Source organism: Cyprinodon tularosa, unplaced genomic scaffold (assembly GCF_016077235.1).
Source record: "Cyprinodon tularosa strain WSP-4 unplaced genomic scaffold, ASM1607723v1 ctg362, whole genome shotgun sequence".
In the NCBI taxonomy this organism is placed as follows: Eukaryota; Metazoa; Chordata; class Actinopteri; order Cyprinodontiformes; family Cyprinodontidae; genus Cyprinodon; species Cyprinodon tularosa.
In genome coordinates this window covers 1,054,428-1,074,674 of record NW_024039077.1, presented here as the reverse complement: position 1 = coordinate 1,074,674, position 20,247 = coordinate 1,054,428, and the positions used below count along the sequence as shown (strand labels likewise).

Below are 20,247 nucleotides of genomic sequence, written 5' to 3'. Positions count from 1 at the left end.
TTCGCTGGCTTTTAACACCGGCAGGACTTAGTTGTCATGATGTTGTTTGCTTAGCTTTCTTATTATTGCCTTATTTTAAATTTTCATGCTGTATTTTATTCTTTTATTGTGTTTTATTATTTGTTTAACACTTTGTTTTCAGCTGTAGTGGTTTTAAAGCGCTTTATAAATGATGACAATGAGGATGATGATGAATATGACTGTATTAAACAGTAGAGAACCGAGGTCTATGCCCTGCAGAACCCCAATACTTTCTGAGGTTTTAATACTTTAAGGCTTCTAGATGCGCTTTTGCCCCCTAAGTCATAAAGTAAGTGAAGACCAATTAGAAAGGGTTTCATTGCAATGATGTGTGGGTCTTTTACTTGTTTACATCAGATTTAGACTATTTCAGTTTTCTCAGTTTTTCGCTTTTGCAGATACCTTGGAACTAGCATCTGGAATGCTGCAGTTTGCTCTTTAAAGTTCCCCCGACTGCTTGTTGGGGTCTACGTCCAAAAAACATTTGGCCTGCAATGTGTTCTGAAACTTTATTTCTTGATGGTGAACAGAGTTCTGAATTTAGCCATTAGTTTGAGTTTTAGTTTAGCAAAAGATTTATCAGCTGCCTTTTCAGCAGTGGTGTCTAAAGTACACACATTTGTTACTTAAGTAGAAGTATAGATACTGCAGTTTAAAACACTCTGATAAAAGTTGAAGTATCAACTTGACCTCTTTGGTAAAAGTGAAAAAGTATGTGCTCCAAAAACTATTTAAAGTATAAAAGTATAAAGTAACCTTAAAAAAAAACAGCCAGATGCTACTATATGAATTGAAAGCTCAATGTTTCGACTATTTCGAATAATTCTTGGAGATAGGGCCAAGGATGAGGGAGGTCTTATTGGTCTCCATCTCCCGATACGCTCTCGCCTGTGTCTGACCTTTCAGACATTTCAACATCTTTTTCTGAATCCCACATTGTAGCATGGCATAGACAATTCACGTTTACAGTTTGAAGAACACCTGCTTGCTTCTGATGATTTCCTTTAGCTAACCAATGAGTGTTTGCGTTCTATGACTCATCTAGTTACACTAGTTTTCACTAGATGTGGATGGAGCCATTGATCTGCATTGGATGGCGCACATGACGTGAAATAAATATTTATAAACATTAAACCGAAGCCAAGAGTAACGAGTAACGTTTGTTTTAAAAATGTGAGGAAAAGAAAGTACAGATACTTGTGTCAAAATGCAACGAGTAGAAGTCAGAAGTAGGAAGAAAAATAAGTAATGGAGTAAAGTATAGAACACCTAAAAAGTTTAGTACAGTAACAAAGTATTTGTACTTTGTTACTGTACATAACATGAAAATGAATGATTTTTCAGTTCATTTTCAGTTTAAAAAACAGAAAAAGGAGAAAAAAAATTATATATATATATATATATATATATATATATATATATATATATATATATATATATATATATATAAATTTTTACAGCCCTCTAGGAGTCCATCTATATTATCCAATCATTTATTGAATGGAGGATTGTTAGACTTGACTGACCTGATCCAATGTTTTAAAATGTTGTTTATATTTCACTGATTCAGTTTAAAACCATTTCAGTGTGAATTAAGTGGAGGACCTAACTATACGCTGCATGTTTAACTTAAAGCATTGGCTTCCTGCTTAAATCCCTCCCAGGCGAGTTGAGTGGCCAATTGGACCGACCCCCAGAACAGTAATGGTTACAGTTAAACTCAGTCTCAAACGCACACATGCAAAACGCACTGAATATACAATTACTATTTATGTTTCTGCTTTCTGTCACTCTTTGCGTCACAGTTCACTGAAAGTGATTCACACATTTTTAGTCTCTCTCTATCATTGCATTTTTTGCCCGCAGTGCTTTGCAAACATTTCTAGGTAAAGGGATTTGGCTCCAATGAGCAGGACAAACATTGAACTAAAGCCACGTAGCTTATTGTTTATTTTCACAGGAAATGTTTGGTTTTGTGGTTTCAAGACTAAAATACCAAGATTACAATGTTTGTTTTTGGTAATTTTGCTGCCTTTTTACGTCATATCAAAACATAATCAAATCATATCAGTAAAGCATACTTAAATATTGCACTACACTGCAAAAAACTGAAATCTATCAACATTTTTCTTTATATTAAGTGCATTTTTTCTTGAATTGAGAAGGTAAGTGAGACACTTTAACAATGCAACAAGACAATTTACATTTAAAATAAGAAATAACTATTGTTTGTCTTATTTCAAGTGAATATTATCTAATTATCTTATTTTAACGTTAAAAATACGTGTGACTGCTCAAATTAAGGGTAAATACACTTAACTTAAGACATTTGTACTTATTTCTGGATCGTTTTTGCAGTGTGTATGAAATATTTTTGTGTGTTTTCAGATTATCGTTTGATAGATCTTACCTAAAAGATATTTTTCTGCTAAAAAAAAGTCTAAAAACTACCTTTAAAAGTATTAAGCTCCCTCCTTTCCATCAGTTCTGACCAGTTTCCCTGATCCAGGTGAAAAAACTACTATATTTAAAAAGGGTGTGAATACTTTTAAAAGCCACTTTCCATTGCACTTCTTTAGCAATCATCCAAAAACCTCATGATCTTTGCTCCATCTTTAAGGGGAGAACTCGAAGGAGGCTTTTTTTCCTTACGTGTTGGTCGCAGACCAAGTTTCTGTCACTGGAACATCAGTGCTCTGATTAAAAAGCTTACCATTAAATATCTCCAGCACGCTCTTGCTGCTGACACACTGATATACTCTGAACACAGCTGGAAGATCTTGCCGGGATCAGAGGCTCTGTAAACACGACTTAAGTGGTGAGTGTTAACGGATCTTCCACTTTCTGGGAAATAATATCTAAGCCAATGATAGATTTTCTTGAAGAGGGGGGTTGCTGGGCAGAATAGCTGCCCAGTGAGGTCATGAGAATCTGAGATTGCAGACATGCTTAAGGCCCTGAAGAGATAAAAACTAATCATAAAGTATATTTACTTTTGGGAGGCTTTCAAAAATCATTCTTTTATAGCTCTGGCTTTTTAGTATTTACAGAACATTTGGATTAATACAGATAAAGTTTTACAGTAGGATTGGATTGTTTTAAGGATTTCAAGGTAAAGAGGGCTGATTGCACATGCAAAAAAAAGTTCAAATTATAGGAATATCTTGAAAAGGATTTAGGAAAGAGGAATCTGCTGAATTTGTGCATTGAGAAGAGGAGGAAGCACGTGAAAAGCAACAGGTGGGAAGCAGCAGCCATCACTTTGATGGTGTGCAGCGTGTGTGTGGGATGTGTGTGTTCCTAACCTCTCTGTCCTGCTCGCCTTCGCTTCTCTCCCTGTCTCTAATTATCCGTCAGTCTTTTTTTTTTCTTTTTTTCTTTTTCTCCCCCAATCCATGTGGATCTTTGCCTCTCATCTGCCCTCCTTCCTGGCCACATTACACTTTGAAGAGTCTTTTTCTCTCTCTCTGATAATGAGCCAAAATTGCTCTCTGGCCCGGGGAGATGAGGGGCAAGTTTATGTTCTTTATAGTAGAAAACGTGTTTCATAGATGCCTAAAACCTTCAAACATCATTAAAAAGATGTCTTGTTTTATGTTAAACTTTGTGCACATTCAAATCGTCTGGTGGAAAGTAGGCCCACAGTGCTGTTTTATATGAGACACCACAATCCTGTTAGACCATTTTTGTGGCACAGAGGACTCCGACATGACTCCCATCCTGTTCTTTAGAATCGATCCGAGCTGTTTTTAATCCTCTGCACATTTATTCATCTTGCTGCATTCTTTTGTAATGATTTCCGAGAGTTTTCTCTTTTCTAGAATTCCCTGGAAATCAGTCTGAGGTTTTTTTTTATATTCAATTGTTTTTGAAAGTTTATGTCTGAACCAGACGGTGGAATGAGGAGCCTCCACAAACCCCCTCTGCTGCTTGTATGTTGTCTCCTGTTTAACGTCCAGGACATGTGCGCCTAACCTCATCCATATGTTTTTTTGTTTGTTTTGTTTTTGTGTGTGTGTGTGTTGAGAACATGAAGGGGAGTCCTCTCTTTAGAGGAAACAGACACGTGGGAATTTGTCTGGAGCTTTTTTTTTTACATGTGTCCCTGGTTAAGTTTTCATGTAATTAATGAATTTTCCAGCTTTCAGTCAATCTGAGGTCGGACAAGACGGGCGCTGCTGTGGTGGCACTGTTGGATTTATACCTGACTAAACTTTTCAGTCAGGATTACTAAAGTTATTTCTCTTTGAAAAATTACAAAACATTTATTTCTGCTTTCTTTAAATTTACCCTACAAGGTTTTAATTAAATAAACCACACTGCTTCCTTATTTATACCATTAAGTATCAAAATTCAAGGATATTATGAAGAAACACCTGAGGGAACATAAAGAAAATGCATTCTATGTTCCTAATTTTGTCTAGAATAGAACTGGTTACCCTTAATAAACCAAAACAGGAAATGCTCATTTAAATGATTAGTTTCATGCTAACGCTGCACTGGAGTCAAATCAATGCTTTTTTTAACTTTCAATGGTTCTGTTTTGTTCTCCATGTTTGTAGCAGATACTTCTGTGGTCGAGCTGTTGAACCCCTGCTATACTGGGAGCCATGACTGCGACACCACAGCCCAGTGCATCCCACTGGAGGGACAGTCTTTCCGGTGCCAGTGTGCCACTGGTTATAGAGGAGATGGACAGAACTGTAACGGTACATGTCTTTCTGAGATCCCCCACACAAACGTGCACACATTCATCAGAAGGTATTTATTTAATCCAGGGTGGAAAGATGATAAAGCATCTGAGTTAAGCATGTAAGTAGCAGTTGGTTGTGAAGCACTAATTCTGACTGTCTGGGTTCGTTTCATGTAAATGTGTTAACAATCGGCTGATGGTTCAAGGTAACGCGCCTGTGCTTCTTCAGCATTTGTCAGGCTTGTGTTGAGGGTCCAAGTTCCATCTGGATGAATTGAACCAGAAGTGTTATCCTTCTCTTCTCATTGGGCTTTTTAAAGGGGACATGTTAAGACTCTGAGCTGGTGAGGGGTTTATCATGAGGCCAGCAGGTGGTCTCCATCTCCTGCTGACAACACCAAGAAGGCCCCTCAGCTCAGCCTCTCTTCCCATCTGTATCGTTTCACTGTCCTTATAGAACAATGCTTTCCAGCTAAAACTGACCCAGGGTAGTATGCAGGGAGTTAATAGGAATAGTAAACAAAGTAATTACTGCTTTTATTGCCCCACATATGGCGTATTCCTGCTTTACAGGGTGTCTTATGTACCCTCTCTTCCTTTGATGCAGACATTGATGAGTGTGCAGAGGGTTTGAGCTCTTGTGGCGAACACTCCCAGTGCCTCAACCTTCCTGGTACACACCGCTGCCAGTGCCAGAGCGGCTTTGAATCCAGCTACGACGGCCATACTTGCGTTGGTAAGACCAAATATATATAATCTGCTTTTATTCACTTTGAAACTGGGTAGTCAGTTAGACCAATTATTTTCTGCATATATTTTTACAGCTTGCTGCATTTTGTCATATTACAGCCACAAAATGTGTCAAACAAACTATGTCAGGACCTAACAGCATGCAGGGAAAATTGAATATGTTTTATTAAACAAAGCATCTGGGCAGTAAAACATAGCAGGGGAAGTATCATGCTGTGGGATGTTCTCATTCTAGCAGGAAAAACTGGTAAAAACTATCCAGAGATCAACCATGAAATACAATTATAAAAGGGGAGGCTGAAATTATAAATAGTTAAAAAAAATGATATCAATTTGATTAATCAGGCATCATTTCCTGGATCAAAGCTTTTTTTTATTGCAATTACTAGTGAAAGTATATTGGGGCATATCTCTACTTACTGACAACATCTAGATATTTCAGATTTTGGCTAATCTTAAGAAAATAATTTAGAGTGCATACAGGGAATCTGTCTTAAGACTTCCATGAAGGAGTTGTAGATACTCGCTTTGGTTTTTATAATCTGGACACTCTTTTTTTCCTCAACCATTCAAGTGCAATACACTACATAACTGTTAATTTAAGTCATTGTTTTTTGCTATAGCCCTCTGTGTTTATTTGTCTATCCTCATCCCCCAATACATCTTCCTACACCTTATTTAATTGATTTTTTATTCTATTTTTCTATTGTATATACTGTGTCTAAACATCCCCTTTTTTTCTTATATGTGCAATTTTTCCTGCTACTGGAAATACAATTTCCCGAAGGGAGTAATCCCAAGGGATTAATAAAGTCAAGTCTAAGTCTAAGTCTAAGTCATCCGACCATACTGACATATCTAAAACGTTTGTTTATAGCTCTACTTGTGTCTTTGTCTGCTTTAAAGCTAAAGAAATAATCCATCTTTCTTAACTCTGACAGCTTCCCTGTCTGTTTCAAAGCATCCTCACCACATTTTACCAACAAAATGTATAGAAACTTAAACACAAATCTGTATGAAATTTAAGTTTCAAAACTATAAATGCAGGGATAATGGGTTTTAATAGTAACAGTAGCTGTTAAAGTCTCCCTGCTTTGATTTCTGTCTTTAATTAAGTTTTACATCCTTGCGTAACATTAATGGTTGGCTGCAAAATCTACGTTGAAGCAGATATACAGTATGCTTAATGAGAGCCAATAAATGCATGGTTAAAAATCTCATCTATTCAATCAATACTTTAAGGTAAACAGTTTTACATCGTTACCTTTTTTAACTTAAATATAACACTTTTTAAATACTTCTTTTCATAGATTGCAGTGCAGTATTGTGCTGTCAGTATCTTACATCTTTGACAGAGCAATCGACGATCTTAGTTTGCAAAATTAGCAAATAATGATGACTCAAATCATTTTACAACATAAACATTCAATTTAGTAAAATTGGGGATGCCCCTATGTAATTTTTTAATTTCCGGTACGATACTGATTTTGACCTGATACTGTTTCAGCATAAATCATACCAAGAGATGTAGGTTTGTAGTTATTTTTTTAACCCACATGCAGAATCAGATGGAAAACCAGTGAATTTTAATGTTTTATTTGCAAAAAGCAACAAGAACAGCAGGAAGTTAGTGGAAATTTCTGGTTGGTTTGAGGGGAGAAATCAGACCGATCAGGAAGGAGTTGGTTGATGAAAACGGATTGATTTGCATACTTGAGAGATGGAGGGGAGGTAGCATGGATCTGTAGGAGTTTGAATCAGCGGGTTTTGCAGACTGAACCCCTGAGATCCAGGAGAATGTGAGTTAGATCTGAGAACGTTGGTATTTGCAAGAGACGTCATGCTGGAGTGCAGGTAGACAGGTGATGAAGACTGAGAACTGAGCACACAGGTGAGGCCTTTTCCATGAAGATCAGAGACGAACTGAGGTTCACTGCTTGTCTAGAACAATGATAGAGTCCAAGTTACAGAGATTCACAAGAAGATAAGGTAATCATCGGATGAAGAGAAATTATCATTAGCCTCCTTATATACATGCTAGTCATGTTAACTGAGAAATAGATCAGCTGTGCAGCAACATGGGTCAGCCCAGCCACTAGCAAAGATCCTCTCTGCAACAGGAAGCTCACTCACACCACAAAGGCCGCAAAACCCCAAAGACCCTAAGATAACTTATTTTATACTGTTAGAAAAGGTTTGTCCATGTGATGTTACTAAAAAAGGGAACAAAAGGTATGAAAACATTGACCCGTGTGAAATTAACCAATGAGTTACAGACACTTTTAACAGAGTGTTTCCATGAGCATGAAAATATCAGACATTTTAGATCAAATCTGACATCAGTTTTCCAATTAGTTTTGCAGATTAGTTTGCATGGGAGGATGAATCCCTGTTAATCCAACAGAAACAGTGTTTTAGTTGGAAACACCTCCGTTCAAGGACCATTAAACAACTAATGTTGAATGCACAGAAAGTAAACCCTGACACAAAGGATTTGATGCTAAGTTGATAGCTTAGCAGCCTGAGAACTAGGATAGCTGGATTAAATGTATAATAATAAAGAATCCAGACAACGGCATTAGAAATGAAAATAAATCATCTAAATGCCTGAAGAAGAAAAAAAAAACGCTCTTGAAGAAAACTTAGCGACCCCCTTGGAGTCAATTACCCTAATTTAGGAGGTATGGTTAGCAGATGTGCTACGCTGAAGCATGAGGCTGTGATTTTTTTCCTGACTTAGTTGATCTGAATCTTCCTTTGCTTTGTTCACTCAGACATAGATGAGTGCAGCTCCTCTCCATGTCACATCAATGCCAGATGCATCAATGATCTCGGATCCTTCCAGTGTCAGTGCCTGCCTGAATATTATGGGGATGGGTTCCAGTGTTCCCCTCGGTCAGGTTGGTACACTGCAGGCTGGTATAGTTGCCCACTTAGTTCCTGACGGTCACAAATGTCACACCGTGTGGCTTTGTTTGGTAAATTTGAACAGATCGGCTGAGGAGCCAATGCGAGCAGCACAGAGAACGTCTACAGAGTGAAGGACAAACAAGTGTTGGAGCTTACATCCCTCAGTGCGATTTTGATGGACAGTATCAACCACGGCAGGTAGGCTTTCGCTAATAGATTGGTTGCATTTATGTTTAATCGTAAGACTTTTAAATGTAAACAGGAGTCTAAGGATTAGGCTTTTTTTGGCTGATATTTGTTTTCCTTAATCTATATGTTGTTTATGTTGGTGCAAACCCCTATTATTTATCCCTAAGTATTCACTCAGAAATGTTCTCTTATATTTAAGCCTAAATGACTAAAATGGTTGATTTTCTGACGTGTGTTTCTTGTCCATGTGTTTTTGATCTTTATCCTTTCCAAAGACTGACTCACAAAAAATTCCAGTTTCCTTGCATCATATCAAACAATATTTCAATATATATATATACACTATATTGCCAAAAGTATTTGCTCACCTGCCTTGACTCACATATGAGCTTAAGTGACATCCCGTTCCTAATCCATAGGGTTCAATATGACGTCGGTCCACCCTTTGCAGCTAGAACAGCTTCAACTCTTCTGGGAAGGCTGTCCACAAGGTTTAGGAGTGTGTTTATGGGAATTTTTGACCATTCTTCCAGAAGCGCATTTGTGAGGTCGCACACTGATGTTGGACGAGAAGGCCTGGCTCTCAGTCTCCGCTCTAATTCATCCCAAAGGTGTTCTATCGGGTTGAGGTCAGGACTCTGTGCAGGCCAGTCAAGTTCATCCACACCAGACTCTGTCATCCATGTCTTTATGGACCTTGCTTTGTGCACTGGTGCACAGTCATGTTGGAAGAGGAAGGGGCCAGCTCCAAACTGTTCCCACAAAGTTGGGAGCATGGAATTGTCCAAAATGTCTTGGTATGCTGAAGCATTCAGAGTTCCTTTCACTGGAACTAAGGGGCCAAGCCCAGCTCCTGAAAAACAACCCCACACCATAATCCCCCCTCCACCAAACTTTACACTTGGCACAATGCAGTCAGACAAGTACCGTTCTCCTGGCAACCGCCAAACCCAGACCCGTCCATCAGATTGCCAGATGGAGAAGCGCGATTCGTCACTCCAGAGAACGCGTCTCCACTGCTCTAGAGTCCAGTGGCGGCGTGCTTTACACCACCGCATCCGACGCTTTGCATTGCACTTGGTGATGTATGGCTTGGATGCAGCTGCTCGACCATGGAAACCCATTCCATGAAGCTCTCTGCGCACTGTTCTTGAGCTAATCTGAAGGCCACATGAAGTTTGGAGGTCTGTAGTGATTGACTCTGCAGAAAGTTGGCGACCTCTTCACACTATGCGCGTCAGCATCCGCTGACCCCGCTCCGTCAGTTTACGTGGCCTACCACTTCGTGGCTGAGTTGCTGTCGTTCCCAAACACTTCCATTTTCTTATAATACAGCTGACAGTTGACTGTGGAATATTTAGGAGCGAGGAAATTTCACGACTGGATTTGTTGCACAGGTGGCATCCTATCACAGTTCCACGCTGGAATTCACTGAGCTCCTGAGAGCGACCCATTCTTTCACAAATGTTTGTAAAAACAGTCTGCATGCCTAGGTGCTTGAATTTATACACCTGTGGCCATGGAAGTGATTGGAACACCTGATTCCAATAATTTGGATGGGTGAGCAAATACTTTTGGCAATATAGTGTATATATTGAAATATTGTTTGATATGATGCAAGGAAACTGGATCTTGCTGCTTATAGAACAATGCCGCTTAGCTTTGGACTTTTACAGCTAACAGCCACTAGGGTAATACCTAAATCTATGGATTTTACCATCCACCATGTTGACGTCACATTTGCTTCAACACACAAGTGCGGGAATGCGGAGGTCCTCCGGAAGCAGACTTCTACCGCGAGTGGTACGAGACAGAATGACAGTGAGAAAGACAGACATTGCGAGCGCAAGACAGTTTGTGTTAAACATAAAAAACCTGTGGCTTATAGTCCGGTGCGGCTTGTATATGTACAAATCATGCAATTTAGCTTCTGCGGCTTATATTCAGGTCCGAAAATTACGGTACTTCAAAACAATGTTCTTGTTTTTTTTACCCAATATTAAACTTGAATTGGACTAAAATCCGCTCTTGGAATATAAACTGAGTGTTTATAATATCATTCAGCTTTTTCTTCCACTTAACCCTCCGTACTTTGCAAACCTTATTCAGTGTCTTTTAAGCTTTTTAGTAATAAATCATGAGAGGTGGTTAGAACTTTCTGTTGCATAAAAAGCAGTTAAATAAAAATCCTTCTGCATTGGCCATATGTAATTTTTTAATTTTTGGATAAAGTAATTTTTTTGTTCCTTTCAACAATATTAAAAAAAGACAGAAATTAAGAGTTGAAGTATATTATTCTGTCCTGATACTATCTGTGATATACAGTGAGGAAAATAAGTATTTGAACACCCTGCTATTTTGCAAGTTCTCCCAGTCCCAATCATGGAGGGGCTCATGTCCACTGTGAGAGACATAATCGGAAAACAAATTGTATAAATTACAATATATGATTATTTTTTGATTATTTATTAGTATAATACATCGGTGGGGAGAGCTTGGAAAATATCATGGTGTTCAAATACTTATTTTCTCACTGTAATTTTTAGAATAATTCAAAATTCATTTTTGATTATACTAATTTTTTAAGCTATTTCAATATATTCAACATTTTTTTAAATGTGGGTCTTTAGAAACTAAAGAAGATGAGCTGATTCTGCACATGACTGATTCTTTGCAGTGCCATGGTTCTACTGGACAATGTTGGTGTGTGGACAGTAGAGGAGAGGAAAGACCGGGAACCAGGACTCCCCCTGGAGCAGCGCCTGTTGAATGTGAAACACCAGGTAAAACCTTATTTACCTGGGTCAGTTAATTAGATAAAGTAATCATTCCCTGGGTGTTAATCTGGGTGTTATGTTTGGTTTCACTTTCAACCAGATCGCCCAAAGACTCAATGTGAGCACCACAGAGACAGTGTTCGGACCGACAGTAACGATGGACGTCTAATAAATGGAGCTTATGTACCTCAGTGTGATGAAAATGGGCAGTACAGACCTCTGCAGGTCAGTACATAGAATAGGGCTTATTTCACCTGCTGTTGTCTTCCTAGCATCTCCAACCAGTCTATTTATGCACACATGTTGCTTACTGGATATTTTCTCCATTTTGGAATCTGAGAGAGTTGTTGGTGAAATTCCCAGTAAATTAGCATTTTCTGAAACATAAGAAACCATAAACAATGAGGTTTAAATTCCCCTTCTTCCATGCTTGGATTTCACATTAACCAGGCAAAATATATGAGAAAGAAATTGAACAGTGTACCAACTGAAGTGTTATTTTATTCAACTTGCTAGAAGGAGCCTTAAAGCTGAGGAGTACCTGAATTTTCATCTTGCTGAGCTCAGTTCTTTTGTCTCCTGTGGTTTGATGTTGAAATAAAAAGCTATTTTTTATGAGAAAACACATCTATATAAATCTTTGTATCATCTGCATAACGAAACACCCTGACAAGATTTCTCCTTTTTTAGTGCCACGGCTCTACTGGATATTGTTGGTGTGTGGACAGTAGGGGGGAAGAAAGACCAGGAACCCGTTCTCCACCTGGTTCACCCCCCATAGACTGCGACAAACCTGGTAAGTGGTTCTTCCCCACTTCACACGACCCCCCGGAAGGTATCTTATCGGTGGATAATATCCGAGAGCATAAGCAGGTTTATTATGTCACGTCGTTTTAAAGCCACCTGTGAACCCACTAATTCCTCAACTAAGAGCCAACTCAGATGGCGTGTTTACGTGAACTTGTGAGCTATGTGCTGTTGAGGTTACTGGGTCATAGGCTTGGAATGCCTGGAAAAACAGGTGGGTGGTAAAGAGCAGGGTTGGTGGCCAGCGCCATAGTCGTAGTAACTCCTGACAAGTTGAAGAGAAATATAACAAGCAGGTCTTAAGTGGTGGTATGTTTGTAGATTCAGTTCTTTATAGGCTTCCTTTAACGTTTCTAAGCTCCTAAATAGATTTTTATAGGTTAATAAATGTCATAAGCAGGGAACACTACTCTTTTTATCATTCAAATTGTCAGTTTTATGAATTACTTAGAGATTCCCATCTTCTATTTATTTTCTTATGGGCTATCCTTTGCATCTTTCTCAACCTCATGACTTAGATCGTCCAAAAAGCCTCTGTGAGCACCACAGAGACAGTGTTCAGACCACAGACTCGGATGGACGGCCTCTTCTTGGAGCTTTTGTTCCTCAGTGTGATGAAAATGGACAGTATCTCCAACAGCAGGTTTGTATCTTTTGAGAACTTCCTGATGATTTTGGTGTCACTTAAACAGCATCACAACAACAACCTTACTGTTTCCAGTGCCATGGTTCTACTGGACATTGTTGGTGTGTGGACAGTAGGGGGCAGGAGAGAGCAGGAACCAGGACTCCACCTGGTACACCTTCTGTGGACTGCAGCAGAGCAGGTTCATATTTCCTATATGAAGTCTTTTGATAAGAATCACCTGAAGGATGGGCCACATACTAATATAACATATTTAGATCAACGATATTCCTATTGTTGTACAGCTGTTCAAAGACAATTATATTTTTTCCTCCACAGAGATGCCTCCAGCTTTTATTTAGATGTTAATACCGAGATCAATGAACGTTCTGTATGAATAGTGTAAATGTGCAACATCATCTTCCAACAGATGAGCCAGAACGTCCAAAGACTCGCTGTGAGCATCACAGAGACGGCGTTCAGAACTCCGGTTCAGATGGACTTCCTCCAATTGGAGCCTACGTACCTCAGTGTGATGAAAATGGACAGTATCTACCAGAACAGGTTAGCGTCTATTAAATGTTTCTCTGTTTTTGCTTTCACATTAAGCTATTTCCCTGTTTCACATACGTTTACTGTTCCCAGTGCCATGGTTCCACTGGACATTGTTGGTGTGTGGACAGCATTGGACAGGAGAGGTTGGGAACCAGGACGCCACCCGGGTCACTCCGTGTAGACTGTAGCAGAGAAGGTAAGGCTTCATACTATGGAAGCAAATCGTTACCATATTTAAAATGAAAAAGCATTTTCAGAAATGCTTTTTCATTTTAAGAATGTGGCTGCATTGTTTGACTCATAAATGAAATTAGTAATCAATAATCCTGTTTGCATTTTCATTTTCTTCTTCAACACTGCTCATCTTTTTACTTAATTAAAATGAAAAAGACATTTTAGATTTATTTTTCAAAATGTACCCCAGCAAATACATACAATGCAGCCACATTCTTAAAGTGAAAAAGCATTTCTGGAAATGCTTTTTCACTTTCAAATTTTACATTTCAAATTAAATTTTGGTATGTATTTGCTGGGGTACATTTTGAAAAATAAATCTCAAATGTCTTTTTCTTTTTCATTTTAAGTAAACGGATGAGCAGTCTTGAAGAAGAAAATTAAAATGCAAATATGATGACTGATTACTAATTTCATTTATGAGACAAATAATGCAGCCACATTCTGAAAATGAAAAAGCATTTCTGGAAATGCTTTTTCATTTTAAATATGGTAATGATTTGCTTCCATTTCATACAAATTAAGAGTTATGGTGCATTATGTTTGCAAAAAAAAGTAAAGGTGTATTTACAGTTTAAACCTGCATCTCAGCACAGCTCTTTGATTTTCCCATAAAAAGGAAGATCTGCTCCACTTAAATGAATGAACTGGACATCTAGTACTGCAGATTTCCAGGGTATAAATGACCAATTTTGTCTTTATTTAGGGCAAATGCTTCTCTTATTTTTGTAACTGTATGTCCATTATGCATCCAGGTCTCAAAGAGTGGCAGTGTTTGTGGCTTGCAGTTAAAGTGGGATATTTAATGTTTATTGAAAGTCAGCAGTACCCATGAAGAGAAAACACTTAAAAAAAATAGCCCCCTGTAGTTGTTTTCATTTTTACTGGTTAAATTGCCCTGAAGTGTATATATATTCACTGTTTTCATAATCACTTGGAGCTAAATTTAACAGGTTGTTGTAATGTTTGACGTTTCTCAAAAACAGAGGCTGCAGAGTTCATGTCGCTTTCAGAAGTGGAGAGGACTGTATTTACACATGTAGATAGATTTGTTGGTGCTCCTTAGTTAATAAAAGAAAACCAACATTTGTCACAGAAATAACTTAAATCTGAAAAAAAAAGAATACGAATTTAAAAATATATGCAAGCAAACAAATTACAGTCTGGCATTGCTTTTAAACCAATGCCTCAACACAACAACAAAAAAATAAACTCATGAAACAGGCATGGGCAAAAGTGTCGGTACCCTTAACTTAATATTTTGTTCTTACCTAATCTCTTGATACAATCACTGCAATCAAATGATTCCTGTAACTTATAATGCGATATCAGCTCCTCTCAGTAGGTATTTTGGCCCACTCCTCGTGCCTTTTCCTGATGACGTTTAGCTCCTTCCAAAGATGCTCAATAGGATAAGGGTCATGGTTCATTAAAGGCCCCTTCAGAATGGTCCAATGTTTGCCTTTTAGCCATTCTTGGCTGTTTTGGGTCATTACCCTGTTCTAAGACCCATGACCTGCAACTGAGACTAAGCTTTCTGACCCAGAGCTGCACATTTCTCTCTAGAATCCCTCGATAGTCTTCAGATTTCATTGAATCCTGCAGAGATTCGAGCCACCCCATAATTGATGAAGCAAAGCAGCTCCAGAACATAACAGCATCCTCCATGTTTCACAGTAGAGACACAGTGTCCTTTTCTAGATATACTTCATTTTTCCACCTATGAACATGGAGCTGATGTGCCTTTGCAATAAGTTCCACTCTTTGATGACATTCTCCCTGAAGCTTTGCAGCTTCTCAACATGTAGTTTGACAAATTCCAGTCTGGGTTTTTAAATATTTGCTTCCCACAATGTTGTCCTGGTTGGTCGTCACCTATTAAGTCCATAAACAATGACTGATGGTGTGATCTGACACTGATGATCCATTAAGCTGAAGTTCACCTTTAACCTCTTGGGAACTTTTTCTTTTGTTAGCATTAGTCTTATCCGTCTCTTTGGTTCGTCATTAATTTTCCTTCTGCAGCCATGTGCAGGCAGTTTGGCTACAGTCCAATGGTTCTTACATTTCTGAATAATATGTGCAGCTTTAATTGGAGGAACATCGATCTGCTTGGAGATGGTCATATAGCCTTTAACTTTAACATGCTTGTATATAATTTTATTTCTAAACAATTTCCTTTGCATTCTCTGGTCCATGTTGAGTGTGGTACATACCATGTTACCAAACAACACAGTGATCACCTCTAGCCATATAAATAGGCCCACTGACTGATTACAAGTTTGTAGATACTGGGTTGCTTGATTTAACATGTCCCTTTGCTTACATTATTATCAGTGTTTTCTAGGGGTACTACTTTGTTGGTTCTTTAGGATTCTGTTAAAGCATGTGTTTGGTTCAAAAATGTAGGTTCGTAAAAGAAGGACTGAGTACACACAGAAAGGGATTTTCAACAGCTTCCTGCAGGAGGGGAGAAAGAGCTGCAACCAAACACTACTCTCTCTCTGCCCCCCCTCCATCTGCTGTGGCTTTTATTAACAGAACATAACACATGGTTACAAAACAGAGTATTGTTCTGACAGGTCATAAGACAGGATGCTCCACTGATTGAATCATAAGACAGAGTGAAGCATCTCCTTTCCCCAATGTTCTATATGCACATACATTAATTTTATAATCAACATTGAATAAACCTAACAGCATGTTTGAAAAGCAATGTCTGACTTTAATTTGTTCACTTTCATAGATTTTTTATTTATTGTGAATTTTTATGACCACTGTGTTTTTTTCTTTCATCACACAACGGGTAGCGGCAATTTTGTCCACATGTCTTTCAACTTTTTGTATACATAAACATGTTTATATGAATAAATCCATGTCCTGTTACTGCATAAAGCAATCCCTCATTACCTACTCTTTACCATCATGCCTCACACTTGATAAGGTTTAAAAGCTCCAAAGGAAAATATAATTATAAACGAACATTAGTGATTCAGTGTCCTCTGTCTACCTCTTCTGCTAATGTTGCACGTTTCTCAATAATCTCTGCAAATGTGTGTCTTGATCTCAGGTGAGCCAGAGCGTCCAAAGACTCACTGTGAGCTTCACAGAGACAGTTTTCTGGCCTCCGGTTCAGATGGACGTCCTGTCGTTGTAGCCTACGTACCTCAGTGTGATGAAAACGGGCAGTATCTACCAGAGCAGGTTAGATTCATTTCGCTGGTATAATTTTTTTTTACTTCCTGTTTCTAGTAAAGCTTTAATGTGCTTCTGTTTATAAACTAAATAGAAGTTAGTAGAAAAATATTTAAATTGTGTCCTCTAGCCTTGATGTGGTGGGTGGTGTTTATTTCAGGGCTGCAACTAACAATAAAATGTTTTGATTAATCGATTAGTAATCGGATAGTTAAAGGTTAATTAAAGAAGATCTTTTACGAAATTAAACCAGGTGAAACAAAAACTTTTCCACTTCAGGAGTTCTAGAAAGAGCATATCGACAGACGAAGGGTTCATATTTTTTATCTTAAATGCAAAATGCTTATATATATATATATATATATATATATATATATATATATATATATATATATATATATATATATATATATATATATATATATATATATATATATATATATATATATATTATATTTTTTTTTTTTTTTTTTTTTTACAATTTTGGGATAAGTGCTGCTCCAAGTGGGTTTCTCTGTCAGCTAAAGGCATGTTTTACTGACTCAACACTCAAGTTAACGATTAATCGATTACTAGATTAGCTGAAGGTTATTTCAATAATCGATTAATCAAATTAATTGTTTCAGCCCTTGTTTATTCATGTTCTCGTTACGTCTTATATGTTTTAGGACATTAAATATATATATATATATATATATATATATATATATTTAAAAACAGATGAACAGCTGTCTGACAACAAAAAGTAGGCTAAAAGATCTCAAAAAGGAATGAATCATACCCTGATCAAAATGAAATAAAAAAAGAGAGATGAGAGACAAACTAACTGGCATCTGTCAGCAGCATACAGTTCTGTGTTTATCATAGGCATCTGTCCATCTGAAAAAGTTCTTAAGTCTTTCTAAGGTTTGAATGTTCAGTAAACCACAGCTGGAGCCATAATCCAAATATGGAGAAAACTCAACAGTGGTATAACCTTCCCAGGACTGGAAGGTTAGTTCCAAAAGTACATCCAGGGTAAAGGTCAGTGTTCATGATTCAACAAAAGGAAAGAGAGATGAGGCAAACCCCTGCTGATCTCATAGGACTAACAAAAGTTAACCAAACCATTTCTATAAGGACTTTAGGGGGAAAAAAAATGCTGACTCTCAATCTAAAAGGGAATCTGTTCTGAAGGTGACTGTCCCGTTACATCTGGAGTAAAAATCAAACTGAATTTTAGGGGAAAAAAAGCATCATACTGCTAAAACACAGTAGTGGTGGGGGGATGGTCTGCAGCCCTTCATGCTCCAAAATCCTTCAGTCTGTCTGTAGAAAAACTTCCTCAGCAACAATGTTAAAACCCTTATTTCCAGCCATTTGAAATGCTTAATAGCTTTTTGCACAGAGAAAATGGCAGAACCAGTTATCAGGTTTAGAGGGGCAGTTACTTTTTGTTTTAATTGTGTCACGTTGGTTTGACAAGCTTTAAGTAAGATGAATGTATTCATCATTTGAAAACTGCCTTGTGTTTGTACACGGTCTGTCATTGATAATATTTGCTGTTCTGAAACATTTGAGGAAGATGAAAAAGAAAAATGAATGAAGATATGGGTCAGGGGCAGACACTTTATTACAGGTCTGAAGCAGAAAAGATAATTTTACACAATGGTGAGCAGGCAGCTGCTAATATGTTAGTGTTTACCAAGATTAGCCCATATAGCATGAGTGAAATGCAGATCTTTCACTCCAAGAATTAAAAAGGGCGATCACATTTTCAATTTCCCTATAGCAGGCAGAGATTACAATTTAAAGACAGCAGCTTAAGTCTAATATTGTTAGCCTGTGTGAGCTAAATGTCTGGCTCTCTCTCACTCGCCCCAATATGCTGTGGAAAATGGATAATTTTTAAACGTTTCTTCTCTGTCCTCAGACTTAAGTTCAAACTCACTCAATATCAACTTCCACATCGAAGGGTGTTATCACCATTCATTTTCAGCACTCGTGTGTCTGAAAAATATCGGGTTTGCGAGTTTTAAGCTAAAAAAATGTGTCCACTTCTAATTCTCCTTGTTCATCTCAGGTGTGTACGGTTCAATATGAGACTCCTCAGAGCTACATGTTCATTCTTTACTGTTGTAGTGCGACGGTTCTACCGGATACTGTTGGTGTGTAGATGAAAGGGGGCAGGAGCTGGCAGAAACCAGGACTCCACCTGGTACGCCTCGTATGAACTGCAGCACAGCAGGTAGGATCCCTGAGCAATATGGAGGCTGGAGACTTATGGAGAGATATTTGTGCCATCGGTTTGAGCGCGCAGGAACCAATCCGAGCGCGCAGTGAGACAACAAGCGCACGTGCAAAGCCGGTCTGGCGCGCGCTCAACTCTGTAAAACCCTCTGAACACACACTGTTCTCGCGCTCAGTTTCATCTCTGCGCGTGCTCGAATCCGTCTCTGCTCGCGCTCGACCTGCTCTCTCTCCGCGCTCAACACCAGCTGTGCGCTCGGCTATGGCAAGCTCGACTCTCTGCGCTCGCAACTTCAGCAATGTATGTAAATGAACCATACCATCAGCCAATCACACTCAGCTTCTTTTCATCCAATGAAAGCATTCGTTCCTTCTTCTTCTTCTTTTTTATCATGGCGGATCGCAAGCAACTTTAAGGTGCATACCGCCACCTACTGTTCATGAGTGTGTAGCAACATTGTTTTACATCTATTAAATTCTATTTTTTTATTTTGTATTCTGCAGATAACTAATTAATGCTTTCCTTAATCTATAAATATCCTTTATATTTCCTTTATTTCCCAATAATCCTTTAAGACTCCATTCTTGGCCTGTCATTTCAACTACTCTTCTCAATTTCTCCCTTTCAGGTTCATATGTTTTACAGTTCATTAATACGTAAGCATTCGTTCCAAATACTACACCGGGTTAAATGAAAAAATAAAAATAAAAACACAATCAGGAAAATCAAACAACTCTTACAGTTATTTTGTCAACATTCCTAAGATGGTACTATAAAATATCTTGAATTATCTCAAATAAACTTCAGTAAAACAGTTATTAGATCATTGCCTCATCCATCTCTTTTACCTGCTATTGACATGGATTTAAATTTGCTGTTTTAAAAGAAAAATAAGGAGGATATTTCAGGTTCAAGTATGGTTCAACAATATATAGATAAAAAATATTATGGATATGTTAAATTTTTTATGGATGCTTCAAAATATTCCAATATTAGGAATGGTGTTTTGTTTTAGTTCCAGAATTTATTTTTAAATCGGGTAAAAGAATCAGTGATGGAATTCAGCCTACAAAGGAGAAAGGTTTTGGATCATATTGGCCTTACAATGGATTGAAGAAATCGTTCCATTAAGAAGTTTAGTTTGCTCTGATTTTAGATCAGCAACCGTTATATTAATTTAAACACAATTATTCAGACAGCAGACCTGATCTGAAATTTAACAATTATTATTTAGAAGACCTTTTACAGATGGACTCTAAAT

The 20,247-nt window shown here is 37.9% G+C and overlaps 1 protein-coding gene across 8 annotated transcripts in view; it reads left to right on the top strand.

Annotated features, from left to right (window-relative positions):
- Window positions 1-20,247, top strand: part of nid2a (nidogen 2a (osteonidogen)) — a 68,495-nt gene that overhangs the window by 29,226 nt on the left and 19,022 nt on the right. For 5 of the 8 annotated variants that reach the window (XM_038295910.1, XM_038295906.1, XM_038295909.1 and 2 more), the window contains exons 15-27: window positions 4,584-4,730; window positions 5,322-5,450; window positions 8,239-8,364; window positions 8,457-8,572; window positions 11,241-11,346; window positions 11,441-11,565; window positions 12,031-12,136; window positions 12,666-12,790; window positions 12,869-12,974; window positions 13,203-13,336; window positions 13,418-13,523; window positions 16,632-16,765; window positions 18,878-18,983. In XM_038295910.1, the coding sequence (XP_038151838.1) occupies window positions 4,584-4,730; window positions 5,322-5,450; window positions 8,239-8,364; window positions 8,457-8,572; window positions 11,241-11,346; window positions 11,441-11,565; window positions 12,031-12,136; window positions 12,666-12,790; window positions 12,869-12,974; window positions 13,203-13,336; window positions 13,418-13,523; window positions 16,632-16,765; window positions 18,878-18,983 (1,566 nt within the window). The remainder of the gene's footprint in view (window positions 1-4,583; window positions 4,731-5,321; window positions 5,451-8,238; window positions 8,365-8,456; window positions 8,573-11,240; window positions 11,347-11,440; window positions 11,566-12,030; window positions 12,137-12,665; window positions 12,791-12,868; window positions 12,975-13,202; window positions 13,337-13,417; window positions 13,524-16,631; window positions 16,766-18,877; window positions 18,984-20,247) is intronic. The other 3 variants (XM_038295905.1, XM_038295911.1, XM_038295912.1) reach the window with 3 other exon arrangements.